We start from the raw sequence: 21,283 nt of genomic DNA, 5'->3' as shown, positions 1-21,283 counted from the left end.
TTTGGGCTGTCTTTTGAGTTTGGGGATCCCCCTGCCCATCCCCAGTGTGTCTAGATGACAATTAGTGCTGGCCACTCCCCCAAAAGGTCCTGGGTAAGGGGATTTTGGCCTTTGCTGCAGGAGCTTTCCCCTCCCCATCTGCACAACCCTTGTTCAGCAAATAATCCTGCCCTTCAACTCCCATATCAATCCTGTCCCCCTGGCAGCTCCTGCATTGGTTCTGCCCATTCCCTGAGCCCCCACATCAATTCAGCCCCACCAACCTCACCTCTGCTCTTTCTATAGCTCCTGAGAGTCTTCACTCCTCTCTCCCAGGCCCTGATGTGGGGGCTGCTGCAGGGTTGCCTCTTCTCCTTCCCAGGCCAGGTGTAGCAGGGATGGAGGGCAGATGGGGGAGGAGCAGAGGAGCCATCCCATTGTTCACTGGAGTCAAAGGAAGCAGAGCTGCCCTAACCTGCTGGGTCCTGCTTGCTCCCTTCTCCCTTCCTGTAAGAAAGGGGTCTGCTCCTGAAGGGAGGGAAAGAGAAACTCTGCCTGCAGCAGCTCTGATTGGCTGCTCTTCCTCAGAAGGGTGGCGATTGGGGAAGGCAACCAATCAGCAGGGGTTTCCCCCAGCCAGGGGTGAAATGTGGGAGAAGGCTGGCTCCAGCCCCAGCCATAATCATGTGCCTCATGAAGTGGGAGAAGGTGTTAATTAACCATGAAAACAGCAAGAGACAAGTCTTATAAAATCTGTGCAATAAGACCCATATATTAACCCCCTCACCATCCCCCCCAGTGTTGTGCTGTAATGTTATCTCAATATAACTGCTTATTTTAATTAAACTTTGTTCTTTAGTCAGATCATCCTGATCCACAGATTCCTTTGACGTCATTTTGGATGCAATCAAGCATATGGGACCAAGGATTAGTCAATTAAAATCTTAGCCTCGTCATTTTGAAAAACCGTCAGTGGCTTATTTCAGATTCATCTGAGGCAACAGAGCCTCTTGGTGAAGCAACTCTTTGTTGCTGGCTCTTGTCCTTTCGGGTAATGAAGTTCAGGAGATCCAGGGCCGTCACCATTCCAAACACCATCCGTTTCTTGGTGTAACTGCCATCTCCAATGTCTGTAAGCACATGGTGAAGTACATTACTGAGTTATCTGACAAAGCAGTCCAGAAATGGCTGTGATTTTATAAAGATAAGACCTCAAACAGGCCAGCGTCATCCCTGCTATGATTCTACTGAAAAGGATTCCAGGCGCAACCCCACAGCAGTCAATCGGGTCACATCAGGGATGTACGGAGGCAACAGTGAATTCTTTACCACTACAAGGAGTCTAATTCGTCACTTGACCTTATGAGACTTTTGTTCTAATGACTCCTGCCCTTCCCATCCCAAATCAACAATAATCTTTAACAGCAGCAGTGATCATTGTATTTATAAACAATCCTTCCGCCCCACCTCAGCTGATTTAGTGCTGTACCACACCACTACTAAGCAATATAAAGTGCAATAAAGTCTAACTTTTTAAAAAACATGTCCTCTTAAAAGCAAACTAATAAAATGCAGGCGAGGGTGTCTAAATCACAGAATGTTGGGAGGGATGGGAGGAAAGTAATAAAAATGGGGTGAACTGTGGTCAGACTAAAATAGCACCTTTTGACTACAAAAAGTGTTTAAGAAGCGAGGTGAGTCTAGCTGGCTGAGTTTTTCTACCACCTCCATTTTTTTAAAGTGAAAAATGCAATTTTGCCAAAATCAAAATGTTTAATAAAAAATGTGGTTTTGGAGACCGTTTTGATTTTTTTGACCCAAAAAAATGTAAACAGAAAATTTAAGGGTTTTTTTGGTGAAAAAAAAAAATCAAAATCTTCCACAAACATTTTAAAATCAAATTGTTTTGATCTTAATATTTTGCAGAAATATACCTGGTTTTTCTCAACTCTCTACAGCTGAGATTGATGGCCGACTCCCCTTCCCACAGAAGAGGTATAGTCACAGAGGGGGATTCACAGAGCCATTGCTTGATTTTCTCGTGTTGGGAGATGCATATGGATTTGCAGGATCTGAGTTCAGCAGGACGGCTTGACCCTCAAACTGCAGCCCCTTGCAGGCGAACAAACCAACATGGCGTGCTATTTCACTAGCTCATGTGCATGAGCAGCTGTACATTTAACATTGTTCTCCCATAAAATCAGCCTAATCACACCCTGAAGTTCTAATGTTAGCCAGAGCGCAGTTATCTTGGCTGCTTTGTTGTGGCAGTGATATCTTAAACACAGCACCTCCCATAAGATAAGGCATCAGCTACACTTACCAATTTTTACCACATAACTACATGGTAAGGGGTGTTATTTTTGCCAACATAGGTAGATCTCTAAAAACCCTTGTGTGGATGCAGTTATACTAGCATAAGGGACTATATACTGGTGTAAGTTATTTCATTTCCCTGAGCTAGAAGAAGCTACTCAAGTCTCAGCACTTTTAGCCCAGTATAACTGCTTCTACACTAGGAAGGTTTTGTTGCTCTATGGCAGCACAGGTAAAGTGGCAAAATGTTTTAAGTGTGAGCAAGGCGTAAGAAATGATCCCCTTTGTGAAAACTGTTTGTTGAGGCTATGGCTACACTATGGATGATGCAGCTGCACTGCTGTAAGCTCTCTAATGTAGCCGCTCTAAGTGGACGCAAGTGAGCGCTCCTGTCGGCTTAATTACTCCAGCTCCCGTGAGTGGTGGCAGCTGTGTCGGCAGGACATAACTTATACTGACCTAAGCTGTAGTGTGTACATAGCCTGAGAACCTGCCTCTATCATTTACAGAAGCTCTCCAGGGCAGGTGCTGTCATTTACTTTATATCTGTGCACCCAGCCCAATGGGGCTCTAGATTGATTAGAGCCAGATTGCCCTGGAAAACGCTACTTGGGGTGGAGGAGAGGGCCAGGTTCTGCTGCAACTCTGCTAGGAGGAACTGCCCGTAGGGTCTCATCTCCAAATGGGAAAATCCAGCCCACACCTGAGCATGCTTGGTACCAAGATTCTGGGCAGAGCCATGGAGTGCTGCCTGGCATGCACGGGCCGGCTCAGTTCCTGGTGAGCAGAGTGACCAGGAGATGGTAGTGAGCAGAGGAGGCACAGAAAACCAAAGTGTTGCCTGAGTGTGAACACACAGCAGAGCCTGGCAAAGCATGTCCTGTGCTTGAGGAAGGGCAGAAAAGCAATGAGCCCCCTAGTGGTCAATATAGCTAAGAGGATGCAGAGAGAGGGGCAAGTTTGATTGGAGCCCATGGCAAGCAATTGCAGTATTCCTAAAGAATAACAAAAGGAACTTTTCCCCACCTTAATCACCACCTAACTTCACCCCACCCTTCTGAGTCCAGGTCTCAGCTGAGGAGAAGTGAATGGGATTCTCTGAGTATGCCTACACAGCAACTAGACAGCTGCAGCTGGCCTGTGCCGGCCGACTCAGACTCAGGGAGCTCAGGCTGTGGGGCTGGAGCCCTGCGAGGTGGGCGCTCCCAGAGCACAGCCCGAGTCCGGAAGTCTACACAGCAATGAAACAGCCCTGCAGCCCTAGCCCTGTAAGCCTGAGTCTGGTGGCATGGGTCTGCCACAGGCTTTTCTTTGCTGTGTAGACATGCCCATTGTGGACCCCATCAGTGTCATTCTTTTGTTGGCCAAAAGGCTCACTCTGAAGTACCATACAGGAGACCCTCCTCCTCACAGCTAAGCAAGCTGACCCACCCAACCCCTGCTCTCTTAAAGAGCAAGTGACAAGAGAGAGCACTCTCCCTTCCATCTGCACAACCATACGGGAGCTCTTGGGTCCAAGCCCAAGGGTAGGGAAGTGGGGAGCGTGGTTCCTGTAGCAAGCACCTCTTCTCTGGCACTCTGTCGCAGCTCCTCTGTTCTCTGTGGTACACTCCTCCTCAGGTCTCCTATTAGGAATCCACTGGGGTATTAACACTGCTCTCAACAGCATTACCACACAAACTCCTTTCTGCAGCAGCTGCTGCTGCACAGAGACGGGGGGACTCAGCCATGGCTGCTATGGTGGCTGTGTTACTACAATCGTGCCTAAAGGCTCCAGCTGAGGTCAGGACACTATTATGCTGGGTGCTGTACATGAGCTCAGTAAAGACCAGACACTCCTCTGAAGCACCTACGATCCCAACACACCACAGGTGAGAAAAAGGCAGTACCATTATCCCTGTTTTAGAGATCGGAAACTGAGGCACAGAGACTGCGTGACATGCCCACGGTCGCGCACACAGTCCGCAGCAGAGCTGGGATTTGAACTCTGACTTCCCAACTCTCAGTCTGGTGCCTTTTTACCACAGATCAGGCTTCCTCTTTTGAACCTCTGGCCAAGAAATGACACACTTTACAATAGCCGTAAGGGCGTCACTAAAATAAATCCGTTTGTGTCCAGCTGTAGAGCTAGTTAAATAATCAGAATAAGAACCTTAGTGTTTCAGGCTCCCCATGCCTCTCTTCATGCTATCACGCATAGGGCTTTGGAGAGGGGTGAATGGCCGGTGGATCCATGATGCTGCTTAGCGATGGGGGAAAATCCCTCATGCAGGAGGAGCATAGGGTTCCAACTGCTCCGCTGGTACCTTCATGGCCCTATTGTGAGGATTCCATCCCCAGAGAATGCCTGTGTAAAGCCCATGTAATCTGGTTGGTGCACAAGTCAAGAGTTTGGCTTTCCTTTTCCTCCGTAAAAGATACTTACATTGCAACTGTTCATGTACAACTATAGCAAAATGATCATCCTCCAGGATATTAGAGAGGTTTCCAAGGTTGTCATCCAGGCTAATCTAAAGAGCGGGGACCAAAAAAAGAAAAAAGGGCATTTAAACGCTTCACTTTGTGACAGCATTAGGGACCCAATTCTTACTTTTAAAGCACAGTCCTGTGCTGGGGGCAGTAGAGAGATGGAGGAAGGGAATATCAGAAGGCACAGGTGTGCTGATGCAGATAAAGCACTTCCTGGAGCTTCAGGGAGTGCAGGGGAAACACAAATACAAGCACAAAGGCCCAAGTCCTCACCAGGTATAGTTTGGAGTAGCTCCATTAACCCCATTGGAGCTATGTCCGCCTACACCACCTGAGGATCTGGTCCAGTGACAGTAGTCATCCCCAGGCCTTGCATGGGAGCAGAGAAATTGGGGAATACCTCTTTTGCTCTCCCTCCTTTGCACAACCGCAGAAAGCCTGGCATAATCTAACTTGTAATTAGACACGTCATACAGTGGAATGCTTCCGAAACACAGGTCTATATATAGGGTCAGTTCTGCCAAGTGCAGAATTCTACCATTTCAGCAGCAGCTGTTTGCCATGGTATGAGTGGGAGCGGGAGCAGAAGCAGGTCCCTGTATTGGCAAAAATGCAATGATCGTGAATCCGTGATATGAGTATCACTCACAGAGTATTCAAGTTGCTCCAGCTAGACACGATCCTTGCCTAAAAACCTCACATGACAGATCCTGTCAGGCTGTGCGTCATTTCGGTAAGATCCTTTTCTCATTCTCTCTCTACCCCACTTCAATTCCCTGTCCCCACTCCTCTTTCCCTTTTCATTTCTACTGTCCCTTCCCACCACCTCTCATCTTCTGTCTCTCCCTCTTGCTCAGCCCATCCTCTCTCTCCTCTCCCACTCCTTGGAGTGGGGATCATGCCTTATTTCTGTGTTGGGAGGTGCCTAACTCACCTCTGGGCTCTATTTGAAACAAATCAATAACTCTAATACCTTTGAAAACTGGTCATTGATGACCTTGATGACTGGATCCGAGAACTGAGCATTTCCAGCCAGCACTGAGGAGAGGATGTTACTGGGAGTCACCATTCCCAAAATGTGACTGTAAGAGAACAGGGAGATTTGCAAAGGGTCAGGCTTGAGGTGGTCATATGGCTAAACAGCTTTTAGGGACCAATCCCGCTCCCTTTGAAGTCAGTGACAAAATTTCCTGCCTTCAATGGGAGAAGGCAGTGTCCCTTAGTTCATCCGAGCATCTTTTTGGTGGGTGCATGTCTTCCTGACTGTCATTTGCTGGTATGTCACAGTAAAAACAAGGCTTAGAAAATCAGCTCACTGTTGGGTCACCTCTTTCTTTCCTCCTTCCTGGGCTATGGGGTTAGCCTATTCTCCTGTACTATAATCAGTTTCCACCACAGGAGAACATATTTCTGACTTGGTTACCATCTGGTGTGGAAGGAAGCAGCCAAGGAAAGTACCTAGCAAGGAAATAATAACAGCACAACATTTAGATGCTAATACAGAGAGATGGGGATACAATTTCAGATTGGGAACCTTCCATCTCCAAACCGGAGCCTGGGGCCAGATCATTGTTAGCTGAGACACCCTGTGCTGTAGAAAAAGCTCAACTTGTTTAGCCAGTGAGGGACTCCGTTGTATACCCGCAGCTGCTATTGTAGCTGTTTCATTAAAACATGTATCCTCAAGAGGAGGATTGTCTCCCTAATACAGTGTTTTTAACATCAATTATTGTCTGAAATTTGCAGCGCAGGATTTAACATTTGAAGAAAAGTCAGCTAATGGGCACTTGCTGTCATTTACCAGTGTGTTTCATATCTATGCCTTACCTTTACTGTACACTTTATTGTCCAACACCCATTGACTTCAGTGGGTGTTGGATCTGGCCAGTTCTTCTCTTGGCTAATTTATGTAATGTTTCCTTGATAGGCCACATCTGTTATTGCTGACTATAGCAAAAATGAGGATTTGAAACAATATAGGTAGCTGATCCTAAGAGGTGCTGAGCATGTGCAGCTCCCATGCCAACTCAGCATCTCTCAGGATTAGGCCCGTGCCTTTATTTTTCACTTTTACCGTACAGGTTTTTAAATGGTACATTAAAAAGTGTATTGAAGGGACTGAATGAATCAGGTTTATTGTACAACTATAAAGTATTTCGTCATTAGTTTCCTCATTGCTGTTATTCATTCACATAATCATCCACACAACCGAGAAAAGAGATACCCAGATTCAGCAACCACTGGTGCCTGGACATAGCCCTTCTCCTTGAGGATTTCGATTGCCTTTTGACAGTTGACCTCTGGGACAAGAAGGAGAGGGGCCGAGAGATTCAGCTTCCGCACCTTGACATTCCACCACCTGTTGGAAAAGGACAAGAGTTTATTGTTATTCACAAGCATGAGGCATGTGTGGGGCTGAGTCTGGGCTGCTCCTTCTCTTGTTTAGACAGAGCTCGCTCAGACACAGACTACAGTATAGGCAGATTTAGACAGAGGGCACCACACTGGAGCTCAGATGTGTACTCAGGCAAGTATCACTCCTGACTCAGGGCTTGAGCCTGCAGTGCTGAGCACCTGTCCCTGATCCACCAAAGCCCTTAAGCAAGTGCTTAACTGTAAGAAGGGGAGTAGTCTCACTTGACTTCACTTCTTTCATTTGTACCCTTGTTTCTTAAGACCTGGAGCATGTAGCCCCAACACAAAAAAAGAGTCCTACAAGGCAGCAGGTATGGCTTCTGGAAGGTTTGGATATTCCTGTTCTCTCTGAATAGAAGGAAATCTGCAAGTCTGTAGTCATCTGACGTTAAAGGGCCTTTCAATCTAGCAGACAAAGGCAAAGCAAGATCTGATAGCTGTAAGCCGAAATTAGAAAAACTCAAATTGGAAACATGGGCGGCGTGTGAACCGTTGGCTTGGGGAGGCTAGCCCCCAGCCCCGCCCCTTCCAGCCTAGGTCCCACCATTTCCGTGCCTCCCCTTCCCTCCCCAGAGCCCAGAGCCCCCGCACTGCAGCCACCATCCCCTGCCTCAGGCTAGTGCCCTGAGCCCCAGAGCGCGCCCCTGCCTCCCAGTTCCCAGTGGGCAGTGCAGCCCCAGCCCTGGAGTGCCGGGACGGAGGGACGGCCCCAGCCCGAGCCTGGGCCACCGCACAGGGGAAGAGCCACAGAGCCCAGAAGCAGGAGCGGGACGGAGGGCAGAGCATGGGTGGGGCCATGCCTGGTTGTTTGGGGAGCCTCCCCCAGCCTATGCTACCTACCACCCATGACTGGAAATAAGATACAACCCTTTTTCAACAATGAGGTTAATTAACCTTTGGAGCAAAGGATGTGGCAAATTCATCATCACTCGGAGTCTTTAAACTGAGATTAACTCCCTTTCTAAAAACTGTGCTGCAGTACAACCATGAGTCACTGGGTTCAAAAGTGTTCACTTATGTAGTAGAGAAGACTAAATTCCCTCCACTGCAAGAATCACCTGGTGAAATTCTATGGCCTGGGTTATGCAGGAGGTCAGACTAGATTATCATAATGATGCCTTGTGCCCTTAGAATCCGTTAATCTAAAATGGGAACTTTATATTTCCTGCCTGAATGGAAAATGGAGATATTTAAAAGGGCCTTTCATCTCTATTGTCTATGACCATTGTCACCACAGATCTGCTGGAAGCTTCCTTGCTGGGGAGGACATTTGACACTGACCTAGAAATTCATTCCAAATTGTTCTTCACTGTAGACAGACACAAGACCTTGGTCTGTGTGAAAGAATTAATTTCTGCAGAAAATAAACTCCTCCTTTATGGACTAGACCAATGAACAGGGAAACCAACATTTGAAAGAGAGTCCAATCCATTCCAACAAGATTAATCAGCGGTTCTCAAACTGTGGGTCGGGACCCGTTTTAATGGGGGTCGCCAGGGCTGGCTTAGACTTGCTGGGGCCAGAGGCTGAAGCCAAAGCCCGAGCCCCACAGTCTGGAGCTGAAGCCTGAGGGCTTCAGCCTTGGGCAGTGGGGCTCAGATTACAGGCCTGCTGCCTGGGGCTGAAGCCCCTTGGGCTTCGGCTTCCCCCCATCCCCAGAGCAGTGGGGCTTTGGCTTTCCCACCGACCCCCACCAGGGTGCCAGGGAGGGCTGAGGCTTTGGTCCCCTGTCCTGGGGTCATGTAGCAACTTTTGTTTTCAGAAGGGGGTCGCGGTGCAATGAAGTTTGAGAACCCCTGGACTAGATTAACTTTTCAAAGGGACTGAATTATTAAAAGAAAATTAAAAATAGATGATCATTTCCAAATGCAGAGTGATTATTTCCCTATCAATGAGGGCAGTTAATGTAGCAGGGAGTAGAACCTTACCAAGGCTTATGTTCCTGGATATTTTTTAGAAATCCATTCTTGCCCATCCACCTATCATTCAAGAACTTGGACCTAGAAATCATCAGCAAAGAACAAGGAAGAAGTTTGTAATACACCCAGCAAGAAATTGAGGGGGGGTGGGGGGCGGGGAGAGAAAGGATTTAAATGCATTAGGCCTTAGCGTTTCACCATGGCTCCCATAGTTTGAGCAATCAGCTGATGTTGGCCCCTTTTGAGGTGAATGGGAGGTGCAGGTGAAATTACACCAGTTATTTAGGGCCTAAGTTTAAGCACCCAAGTTTGAAAATTTCAGTCTAGGTGATTTTTCCTGGCGCATAATAGAGTATGTCAATGAAAAGTGAAATAAAATCCAAGCGTTCTGACTCCCAGCCCTCTGCTCTTACCATTACACGATAATGTTTTGCACTCTTATGTTAATGTCCATATAAGGACTGCAAAGGTCCCTGTGAGGAAGGTAAATTGACTCCTTATTTATAGACTCATTCACCACTCCAGTTTTATGCTGGTGTAACTCCATTGATTTACATGTACCTGCTTTCAGTGGTGTGTTACACTGGCAAAACAGAGTAGTGAAGTGGGTCCATAGTGTTTCCTCCTCTACTGACGGAGTGAGGTAATTTCCCCTCTGCCGCAGAGAATAACTGGCCATGTGACAGCAAATCTTTTGTATGGCCATGTTATTCATTGGGTCCATGAATGTCATTTCCACTGCTATGGCTGAACTCTGCAACACTGTCACTTCAGTGAAAGCAGCAGGGCGGAAGCGCTACAGAAGAGGAGTCTTACATATAGTTCCTGACGGAGTCGGGCAAGATGACAACACAGCGCTGACCCTCCGTCAGATCCTTGGCAGCCTTCACAGCAATGGCCATTGCGCTGCCGGAGCTGCCACCTGACGTTATGAACAAGAAAATGGACTCACACAAGGGCTAACAGTATGTGAGACAATAATATATAATCACAGAGCGGCCTAGGGTAATGCCCCTGCAGCGACAGGCAGGGTTGGGTAATGGGACACTGAACCTTTAGGGCACGAGCCTCCTCTCACCGGCACCAGTGTGTTTCAGGCATAACTCCAATCAAGCCAGTGCAGTTACACTGGTGTACGGGAGAGGAGAATCGGGCCTATAACCTTGCAAGCCCCTAGCTCCAGGAGAGACCAGGTAGTGACCAAAGGAGAATGTGCAGGCGAGGGCTGTTGAATGGATGATGGGAGTGGTGATTCTAGTCCAGTTTGTGGCCCCATCACAAATGACACTATCATCACTCTGTGAGCCGTGTCTGCAGGGAGGACAAGGATTGACAGGGCATGGCCCCAGCTCCTCAAAGGTATGTAGGCATCTAACTTCCATTGATTTCATATCTTTGAGGGTCTAGCCAGTGAGACCAAACTCCCTTCCAGCCTTTGAGACGGACCTTTCAGGTGAGGGGCAGGGGGGCTGGGAGAAACTTGCCCATGCTGTCTCTCCAGAGCTTCATTTCACTCTCCAGAGCTGTTGAGCTAACACATTTTACAAGTGCCTAGTGCACTTTAAATAAATGGTCGAAAGGAAGGAAAATTAAAATTGCACTTATACATGGGATACCAGCCAGTGATGGCGTTTGGGGCCGTGAATGCGTGTGTGCACGCATCTGTGTGTTTTCGTTTTCCTGCGTGTAACTGAAAAGAAGGTCCTTGGTTTCTCACAGGTAATTCTACCTGCTAATATTTCAGGTTAGAAAAGACTAAGGGTCATAATAGTCCTCAGTCCGTGTGCACTTCGGATTTCTGAACCAAATTTCTTCTTGGTATGACACCGTTGACCTCAAAAGGAATGATAGTGTGAATGTAATACTTCTGAGTGCAAGTGACATTTGGTAAGTAAGTGAGTTGTAGTAATTCAGTTTTGTAAACTAGCTGTACTCTAGCAAATGTAGAAAAAGTGCTTATTTCATTGTCCATCATCTGAAATCTCAGACATAAGGAGTTAAGTTTAATAATAGGTTGTTATTTTATCATTTACATGGCAATTCTCTTTAGACTTGCAGATGCTGTCCTTTGAAATGTGGAAACATATCTCCTGAGATAACCTTGAGTGATGGAAGACACTCCAGGCCAATTTTTAAAGGTACTTATGTACCTAACACCCACAGAATCAATGGGAGTCAGGAGCCAAAATACCTTTAAAAATGTGCTTCTTATATATACTCGTGTTACATATATACCAAGGTAACATTTTCAGACTTGGGTGCCTAAACTTAGGCACCTAAATCCAAACGTAGGCATCTAAATAAAGGAGGCCTGATTTTTCAAAGGTGCTGAGCACCTATAGCACCTCTGTCGTCAGTGGCAGTTGGGGTTTCTCACTACTTCTTTAGCTATCAGCATGAGCCCCTGTACTGGTTGGTATTGGATTTGAACCCGTGTGCATCTGGCCCAGGGCTGAGAGTGCAGCCAGCTGAGTTGCGCTGATGCCTTGTGGAGTGGGTCCATCTGTAAGCAGCGTTTGCACAAGGACAACTGTTCGTTTTGGAAAGCTGTTCGGTTTCTCTTACGAAGGATTTCTCCCTTGCACCAGGGACTGGGAGCTGTAAGAACGCCTCACTTTAACAGGACATCTCAAAGCGTCCTGCTTCAATCCCTGCACCTTCCAGTATCATATGGCAACTGTTCAAAGACAGCAAATATAACCCCCTAGGGCTGACTTAGTGGAGCTGCAGGTTTTGCCCATTTGCCCTGCTCTGAATCCCACGAATCTTTCCACTCAGCTCATGTGTCACGGCACCCAAAAAAAGGTAGCCCCAGAAGATCTACCGCTTTATGCAAAAGTGTGAAAGTGAGATGAGATTACAATTATTTAGCATGAGTCAGATCCAGGGCTGCTATAAATCATTGTAGCTCCATGCAATCAATTCACACCAACTCAGGATCTGGTCCCACCAGTACAGCACAGAGAATGTGCTCGGAACTGTGTAAGACACAAAAACACAGACACTGCCTGCCCTGAAGAGCTTTCTAGTCTAAAATGCTTAAAAGATGGAATTAAAATGGAAAATGTTTATGAACAGACACAACATTCTTCAATAATTTACCACACAATAATCCTTCCTCTCTAATCAGCCTGCGAGCCATGAGAAAGGAATCCGTGTCATTGGACTTGCACCACAGATCCACCACCTGAAAGAAAGGAGAGAAAGATTTTAGGGTCCTAGAAATGTTATTTTGGGCTCCACTCCTCTGGTGCATTCTGCTTTGTACAGGAGGCCGGGTTTTCAGAGGTGCTGAGCACCTGCATCTTCCTTCAGAGTCAAATCACTTTCCACTGCACTTGAAAATGAACACATATGGCAAAGCACCTGTAGGCTTCATCCTTAGCTTCCACGGGAGTGAATTTTATCCACATTAATTCCACATATGCTTCTGCCAACACTGCAGAAGTAAAACTGTTAGTGTGGACAAGCCGGACAGTCTCTATGCAAAAAAATAAAGGGACACAAATCAGACATCCAGAATTGTAACATTCAAATCCAGTAAAAGAGTACTTCAATCTCCCTGGACACTCAATACCAGACTTAAAAGTGGTCATTCTTCAACAAAAAAAAACTTCAAAAACAGACTTCAACGAGAAACTGCAGAACTGGAATTAATTTGGAAACTCAACACCATCAAATTAGGCCTGAATAAAGACTGGGAGTGGCTGGGTCACTACAAAAAATAATTTCCCCTCTGTTGATACTCACACCTTCTTGTCAACTGTTGGGAATGGGTCACATCAACCATGATTGAATTGGCCTTGTTAGCACTACAAAAATAATTTTCCCGCTGTTGATATTCACCCCTTTTTGTCAACTGTTGGAAATGGGCCATATCCACCCTAATTGAATTGGCCTCGTTAGCACTGACCCCCCCACTTGGTAAGGCAACTCCCATCTTTTCATGTGCTGTGTATTTATACCTGCCTACTGTATTTTCCACTCCATGCATCCAGTGAAGTGGGTTCTAGCCCAGAAAAGCTTATGCCCAAATAAATTTGTTAGTCTCTAAGCTGCCACAAGGACTCCTCGTGGTTTTTAGTGTCTAATGTGTTTTGAGTAGTGGTGGGCTGAGGAAGTGGTGTTCAGATCCCATTCTGGGTCAGGGTTAAGCTAGGGTTCAGGGTTTTGCTGAACCAGGGCTAAGGTTCACAGAGAGATTCAGTGGTGCTGATGGCTTGCAAAGTGCTTTGGTGGAGATTTCAGGCCAAAACCCTAGGGATGGGCTCAAATTCAAGTGCTGTCATTCAACCAGATCTAAAACGTGAAGGGGCTCACACCTGAGATTCTGGTTTTGGGTGCGACTCCGAGAACCAGGCTGAGTGTTTTCCTGTGGAGGCGGAGAGTGGGGAAGGAGGCCACTCAGGCTAAGTTAGGGCTGTGAAGAACTCTGACTGGCAGCTGGGTATGAGTCAGACTGGTGGGCAAGGGAGTTGCTGTGTGAAGGAGAAAGTGAGACGACGTTGTGTTGCACTTTTGGCAATTTTTGTTTGTTTATAACTGCCTCTCTGTTTGCCTCTGTGTCTTTTAGATTGTAAGCTCTTGAGGGCAAGATCTCTGACTCTTCCATAGGTGGGCCTACACTGCAATCACAGGTGTGAGTGGAGCTTGTGAAGACATACCCACGATAACTTTAACCTAGCTAACTCAGGCATCAGTAGCAGGGAAGCTGCAGCAGCATGGGCTTCAGCACTGGCTGTCTTAGCCTGCCCAGAACCCTTGGTAATTACTCTGACAGACAGCCTGTATCACAGCCCACGCTGCTGCAGCTTTACTGCTCCCAGCATCTGAGCTAGCTACACTAAAGCTGGAAATAACCTCTGTGAACATACCATCTAGCACTATTGGGTGCTATCCCTGGTTAGGGCCTTCAGGCTCTACTAGAATTCAAATAGTAAATAATGATAATAATGAAAAACACTGGGACCCATTATTATTATTATTATTAACAAGGCTATAAGAACTGCCTGAAAGTTTGTTAAGAAAGACAGAATGATGAAGTGCAGTGTTGCAGCGTATTTCTGGTTGTCTCTTAAATTTGGCCTCTCCCTGCAGCTCATTTAGGTCAGACATATGGGTTGGGCAGGTTCTAAGCCACCAGCGATAGCATCTGTTGCATTGGTAACTAATTCAGCTAACTTTCAACAATTAGAGATGGGCCAGAACTGGACCCTGGATCTGAACACTTTTGAACGTGGGGACAGTTTGGTCCAAGAGCCAAACTTCATGGCTGGGCCCTAACCACCCCTCCCCCATTGCTTGTCACAATGCTACTTACTGATCTGTCAAGGACAGTTGGGATAAAGTCATGTCCAATCCCCTCTACTTCCATGGTTGCGTCCTCTGCTGTGTTCAGCTCACTGGGCAGAGCGACAATGGAGCCTTCGGGATCTACACAAACAATCTGAAAGGGAAGAATCACTAGTAAGACCAGAGGTGGGCAAACTACGGCCCGCAGGACCCTCCTGTCCAGCCCCTGAGCTCCTGGCCCAGGAGGCTAGTCCCTGGCCCCTCCCCGGCTATCTCCCCTCCCACACAGCCTCAGTGCACCGCCAGCGCAATGCTCTGGGCGGCCGGGCAGCGCAGTTGTAGAGCCATGGCCTGACCCGGTGCTCTGGCCTGCACGGCTGTAGCACCACCAGCCACCGGTGCTCCAGGCAGTGCGGTAAAGGGGCAGGGAGCAGGAAGCGTTGGATAGAGGGCAGGGGAGTTTGTGGTGGTGGGTAGGGGGTGGGGTGTGTGGATAGGAGTCAGGGCGGTCAGAGGGCGGGGAACAGGGTGGTTGAATGGGAGCAGGGGTCTCAGGGGACAGTCAGGAAGGAGAAGGGGGGTTAGATGGGGCGGCAGGGGCAATCAGGGGCAGGGGTTCCGGGGGCGGTCAGGGGACAGGAAGAATCATAGAATCAAAGACTTTAAGGTCAGAAGGGACCAATATGATCGCCTAGGCTGACCTTCTGCACAATACAGGCCACAGAATCTCACCCACCCACTCCTGTAACAAACCTCTAACCTATGTCTCAGCTATTGAAGTCCTCAAATTGTGGTTTAAAGACTTCGAGGTGCAGAGAATCCTCCAGCGAGTGACCCATACCCCATGCTGCAGAGGAAGGCGAAAAACCCCCAGGGCCTCTGCCAATCTGCCCTGGAGGAAAATTCCTTCCCGACCCCAAATATGGCGATAGGCTAAACCCTGAGCATGTGGGCAAGACTCACCAGCCAGACACCCAGGAAAGAATTCTCTGTAGTAACTCAGATCCCACCCCATCTAACATCCCATCACAGGCCATTGGGCGTATCTACCGCTAATAGTTGAAGATCTATTAATTGCCAAAATTAGGCTATGCCATCATATCATCTCCTCCATAAACTTATCAAGCTTAGTCTTGAAGCTAGATATGTCTTTTGCACCCACTGCTTCCATTGGAAGGCTGTTCCAGAACTTCACTCCTCTGATGGTTAGAAATCTTCGTCTAATTTCTAGTCTAAACTTCCTGATGGCCAGTTTATATCCATTTGTTCTTGTGTCCACATTGGTACTGAGCTTAAATAATTCTTCTCCCTCCGTGGTATTTATTCCTCTGATATATTTATAGAGAGCAATCATATCTCCCCTCAACCTTCCTTTGGTTAGGCTAAACATGCCAAGCTCTTTGAGTCTCCTTTCATAAGACAGGTTTTCCATTCCTCGGATCATCCTAGTAGCCCCTCTCTGTACCTGTTCCAGTTTGAATTCATCCTTCTTAAACATGGGAGACCAGAACTGCACACAATATTCCAGGTGAGGTCTCACCAGTGCCTTATAAAACGATACTAACACCTCCTTATCTCTACTGGAAATACCTCGCCTGATGCATCCCAAGACCGCATTCGCTTTTTTCACAGCCATATCACATTGGTGGCTCATAGTCATCCTGTGATCAACCAATACTCCGAGGTTCTTCTCGTCCTCTGTTACTTCCAAGTGATGCATCCCCAGTTTATAACAAAAATTCTTGTTATTAATCCCTAAATGCATGACCTTGCACTTTTCACTATTAAATTTCATCCTATTACTATTACTCCAGTTTACAAGGTCATCCAGATCTTCCTGTATGATATCCCGGTCCTTCTCTGTATTGGCAATACCTCCCAGCTTTGTGTCATCCGCAAACTTTATTAGCACATTCCTGCTTTTTGTGCCAAGGTCAGTAATAATAAGATTGGTCCCAAAACTGATCCCTGAGGAACTCCACTAGTAACCTCCTTCCAGCCTGACAGTTCACCTTTCAGTGTGACCCGCTGTAGTCTCCCCTTTAACCAGTTCCTTATCCACCTTTCAATTTTCATATTGATCCCCATCTTATCCAATTTAGCTAATAATTGTCCATGTGGAACCATATCAAATGTCTTCCTGAAATCGAGGTAAATTAGATCCACTGTGTTTCCTTTGTCTAAAAAATCTGTTACCTTCTCAAAGAAGGAGATCAGGTTGGTTTGACACGATCTACCTTTTGTAAAACCATGTTGTATTTTGTCCCAATTACCACTGACCTCAATGTCCTTAACTACTTTCTCCTTCAAAATTTTTTCCAAGACCTTGCATACTACAGATGTCAAACTAACAGACCTGTAGTTACCTGGATCACTTTTTTTTCCTTTCTTAAAAATAGGAACTATATGTTAGCAATTCTCCAGTCATACGGTACAACCCCTGAGTTTACAGACTGATTAAAATTCTTGCTAATGGGCTTGCAATTTATGTGCCAGTTCCTTTAATATTCTTGGATGAAGATTATCTGGCCTCCCCGATTTAGTCCCATTAAGATGTTCAAATTTGGCTTCTACCTCGGATGTGGTAGTATCTGCCTCCCTATCCTCATTCCCCTTTCTTGGGATGCAGGCTTCTGATAGCTTTTGCAACTTTGACTTAAAGTAACCCCAGGCCTCCTCTGCCTTTAGATCCATAAGTTCTTCAGTCCAATCCACTTCCCTAACTAATTTCCTTAATTTTTGAAAGTCAGCCCTTTTGAAATCAAAAACCCTAGTTGCAGATTTATTTTTGTTTATCCTGCCGTTCAGTTTGAACTGAATTAGCTCATGATCACTTGAACCAAGATTGTCCCCTTCAACCATTCTTCTATGAGGTCCTCACTACTCACCAAAACCAAAACTAAAATGACATCCCCTCTTGTTGGTTCAGCAACTACTTGATGAAGGAATCCATCAGCTATCACATCCAGGAAAATCTGAGCCCTATTATTATTACTAGCACTTGTCCTCCAGTCTATATCTGGGAAGTTAAAGTCTCCCATGATCACACAATTCCCATTAGTATTTACTTCTTTAAAAACATTAAAGAAGTCTCTATCCATATCCACATTGGATCCTGGCGGTCCATAGCAAGCCCCAAGCACTATCCCAGGGCAGGCTCTAGCAGCTTTCTTCCCCAATGTGATTTTTGCCCAGACAGACTCTGTCTTATCCATTCCATCACTTATTTCTTTACATTCTACCTCATCATTGATATACAATGCTACTCCACCACCTTTGCCTTTATTTCCATCGTTCCTAAACAGCATGTACCCTTCAATACCCGTACTCCAGTCATGACTACTATTCCACCATGTTTCTGTTATCCCTATAATATCTGGTTTCACTTCCTGCACCAGTAGCTCTAGTTCCTCCATTTTGTTACCTAGGCTCCTTGCATTACTGTACATCTTAATTTTTGCTGTTTGGCCTCACTCACATTCTTTACCCGATTAGGCACAGACATTCTACCGCCAGTATCACCTATTAGACTGGTATCCACACTACCCTTCCTCCTTATGTCCATTCTCCTACCCATGGCTGTATCCTTTCTTACTTCGTTTTCTTCCCTCTCAAAATGTTAAAATCCGGCATGGAGATTACCTGGACATCTCCCAACCATCTCCCCCAGTTTCCTAGTTTAAAGCTCTTTTGGTCAGTTGTGCCATCCTCCATCCTAGAAGTCTATTTCCCTCCTTACTCAGGTGAAGTCCATCCCGAGAGAACAGTCTTCTGTCCATGAATGCTTCCCAGTGGCCATACATCCCAAAGCCCTCCTTATAGCACCAGTGCCTGAGCCTTCTGTTGAGCATCATAATCTTGTCACACCTTTGTTGCCCTTCTCTAGGAACAGGCAGAATCCCACTGAAGATCACCTGAGCCTCGATTTCCTTAAGCGTCTTCCCCAGCCTGGCATAGTCTCCCTTGATACTTTCCAACAAGAATCTAGCTGTATCATTTGTTCCCACATGAAGGACAATCAGTGGATTCTTTCCGCTCCCGTTAGGAGAAAGGGTGGTTGGATGGGGCAGGGGTCCTGGGGGGGGCAGTCAGGAATGAGAGGAGGAGTTGGATGGGGCAGTGGGGGTCAGTCAGAGGTGGGGAGTCCGGAGGTGGTCAGGGGACAGGGAGCAGGGGGTGGTGGATGGAGTAGGAGTCCCGGGGGGACAGTCAGGGAACCGGGCGGGGGGGTGATGTTGGATGGGGCAGGATTCCCGGGGGAGCCATCAGTGGCGAGAAGCGGGGGGGAGGGAAGGGGGGAGGAGAGGTTAGGAGGTGGGGACCAGGCCATGCCTGGCTGTTTGGGGAGACATAGCCTCCCCTAACCAGCCCTCCATACAACTTTGGAAAGCCGATGTGGCCCTCAGGCCAAAAAGTTTTCTCGCCCCTGTGTTAGACACACTAAGAACCTAGGGAAAATGAAGCAGAAGCATCTCCAATGAAAAAATTACCGGTGTTCATGTAACCATATTTGGCTACAACACGTTTTTCTTCCCAAGGTATGCATGAACATTCCTGTCTATTGGCATGGACAGACAGGACCTTTTCACCCGGAAGTTTTCCTTCTCATCAGCTTTACAATTTAATCTTAGAAGCATGGGGAACTGCAAGTCTCAAGGATTAGTGATGGGGGTGTGGAGCCTTCTACCTCTAAGTCACTAGTCTGAATCCAGCTCATGTTGAGAGTAACTGAAAATTGTTACCATCAAAAGTGAGCTGCATCTGTACACTTCCTGGTTCAGTAAAAGTGGAAAACAGACACTCTAATAATCAGGTTTCAGAGTAACAGCCGTGTTAGTCTGTATTCGCAAAAAGAAAAGGAGGACTTATGGCACCTTAGAGACTAACCAATTTATTTGAGCATGAGCTTTAAGCTCATGCTCAAATAAATTGGTTAGTCTCTAAGGTGCCACAAGTCCTCCTTTTCTTTCTAATAATCAGGCTCAGCCCAGCTGCAGGTGAGCGAGCAGTCAGTCAATGGCATCGCCCCCGAAGAGATGTCAAGGGCATTTCTCTAGTCAAAGGAAAGGACAGAAAAGCACCAGGTTGCCACTAATGATCAATGTGCAGGTCAGTCTTTCTACCTACTTTGCATTCCGGGCACTTCTCCTTCAGCTTTCTGCCAATGCCAGTGATGGTACCTCCTGTGCCAGCTCCACCCACGACCATGTGGACCTTGCCTGCAGTTAAAGGAGGTGAGAAGCATTTAGAGAGGATGGAAATGTTCTCCACAACTGGTTTATTCTGGCATGTCACATCAGTAGGTATTTTACACATGTTCTTGTGCACAGAGAACCTGTCCATGTCGAAAACTGGACAAAATTCATGCTAGTGAGCAGAAGCATTGTAGTGCTGTGATGCGCCAATAAGCTTCACCCCATTGTACTTTGATAGATTGCTAGCTTGGTAACTCTATCCTTTTGCACTATGTTGTGTTGAAATTCTGCAGACACATTAGCTATAGCACGCATTGATTTGGCTGGCCTTAGCGTCCAGCTAAGAGAGAGCTCTGACATCAGTATAAGCCAGGAACAGCTCCACTGAAGTCAGTGTATTTACATGGATGTAAAAGTGGTGGAAGCAGAGGCATATTAACGCCTAGGCTGATAAGGCCTAGGCCTAGGGTGGCAAATTTGCAGGGGCAGCAAATTTATAATAGCAGCCAGAGGCTGCTTCCCCCAGCGCCGGTTCCCGCCCTCCCCCCCCGCCCTGCCCCAACCCCACCCCCATTCCCCGCCCCCTCCCTGCCCCTATTGGTTCCCTTTTCCAAATCTTCACCCTGGCCCTGCCTCCTCTCCTGAGCGCGCCGCGTTCCCCCCTCCCCCCTCCTTCGCGAAGCTGTTTCCCGCACAAGCACTGGCAGGGAGCAAGGAGAAGCAGGACCCAGCGGCACGCTCGGGGAGGAGGCGGAGGCGGAGGCGAAGGTGAGCTGGGGCGGGGGCGGGGGGGGGGGAACAGCAATTATTTCAGGGCCTAGAGGCGGCAAAATCTTTAATCCGCCACTGGGTGGAAGTGAGAGTAGACTCAGGCCCTGAGAGTTTTAGGCTGTAACTACACTGGCAAAAATGAGACATAATTCATTACTGGTTGCTGCCAGGGCTAGCAATGGTGCACAGTATAGTATAGGCAGGGCTCAGGCTTTCTTGCCAGCATTGTCAGCTAACCTTGTTAAAACACCTGAGCCCTGTGTTCACTCTGCCTTTCACTCTTTCTACCACTGGGGATGGGTTCCATTTTTCCCATCTAGACAAGGACTGAAATTCTTTTATTGCCTATTCCAGCCACCAAATTAAGATGGATTAGTCTCTGCAGCTCTCGCAAAGTTCTGATCCATTTTAATTTACTAATGACTTTGCTGGATCAGCTACAGTGCGCTGATTACTCGTATGGAGTGATATTCCCAGGGAGGCCTCTTGACCCATTTAGTGCTTTCAGCTAACCCATTACAGTGATGCCACAACTGCAGGTAGATGGCCACCTTCACTGTGCCACCCAGCACTGTGTCATGTCCCTACGTTCCCCAGGCCATGCTGTCACAGCTGACAGCAGCAGAGGCAAGAGAGAGGAGACTGCTGGTTAGCCATTCTCCATAAGGGACCCACTACTTTGTAATTTGTTTCCTCCAGGGTCCAAATTAGCCCAACTGTGTTGCAAGGCTCATCTCTTTCCCGAGGCTTTTGAAAATGGAGGGGAATTGTAATTACAAGGGTGGGGAATTGTTCAAGGGGGAGGGGGGTCATCCCAAATTGCTGCGCTCAGGGGTTATTTAAAGTTATGTCAAGGGTGCCTGTAACTTACCAAGTCCCTTTTTAGCTTTTCTACACATTTAAATAAATAAGACCATAAAGTAACAT

General features: G+C 47.1%; 1 protein-coding gene across 1 annotated transcript in view; it reads right to left on the bottom strand.

The window, feature by feature from the left end:
• Positions 1 to 948: 948 nt before the first annotated feature.
• Positions 949 to 21,283, bottom strand: part of LOC144262639 (cystathionine beta-synthase-like) — a 49,859-nt gene continuing 29,524 nt past the window's right edge. Inside the window, exons 7-15 of the mRNA XM_077812711.1 lie at positions 19,518 to 19,609; positions 14,419 to 14,544; positions 12,201 to 12,285; positions 9,915 to 10,020; positions 9,108 to 9,179; positions 6,989 to 7,123; positions 5,738 to 5,846; positions 4,721 to 4,805; positions 949 to 1,109 (exon numbers count right to left, since the gene is read on the bottom strand). Coding sequence (XP_077668837.1) covers positions 949 to 1,109; positions 4,721 to 4,805; positions 5,738 to 5,846; positions 6,989 to 7,123; positions 9,108 to 9,179; positions 9,915 to 10,020; positions 12,201 to 12,285; positions 14,419 to 14,544; positions 19,518 to 19,609 — 971 coding nt within the window. The remainder of the gene's footprint in view (positions 1,110 to 4,720; positions 4,806 to 5,737; positions 5,847 to 6,988; positions 7,124 to 9,107; positions 9,180 to 9,914; positions 10,021 to 12,200; positions 12,286 to 14,418; positions 14,545 to 19,517; positions 19,610 to 21,283) is intronic.

The sequence above is a fragment of the Eretmochelys imbricata genome, chromosome 1 (assembly GCF_965152235.1).
Source record: "Eretmochelys imbricata isolate rEreImb1 chromosome 1, rEreImb1.hap1, whole genome shotgun sequence".
Lineage (NCBI taxonomy): Eukaryota > Metazoa > Chordata > Testudines > Cheloniidae > Eretmochelys > Eretmochelys imbricata.
Note: the sequence above shows the minus strand (reverse complement) of the source record. Positions and strands in the feature narration are given on the sequence as shown.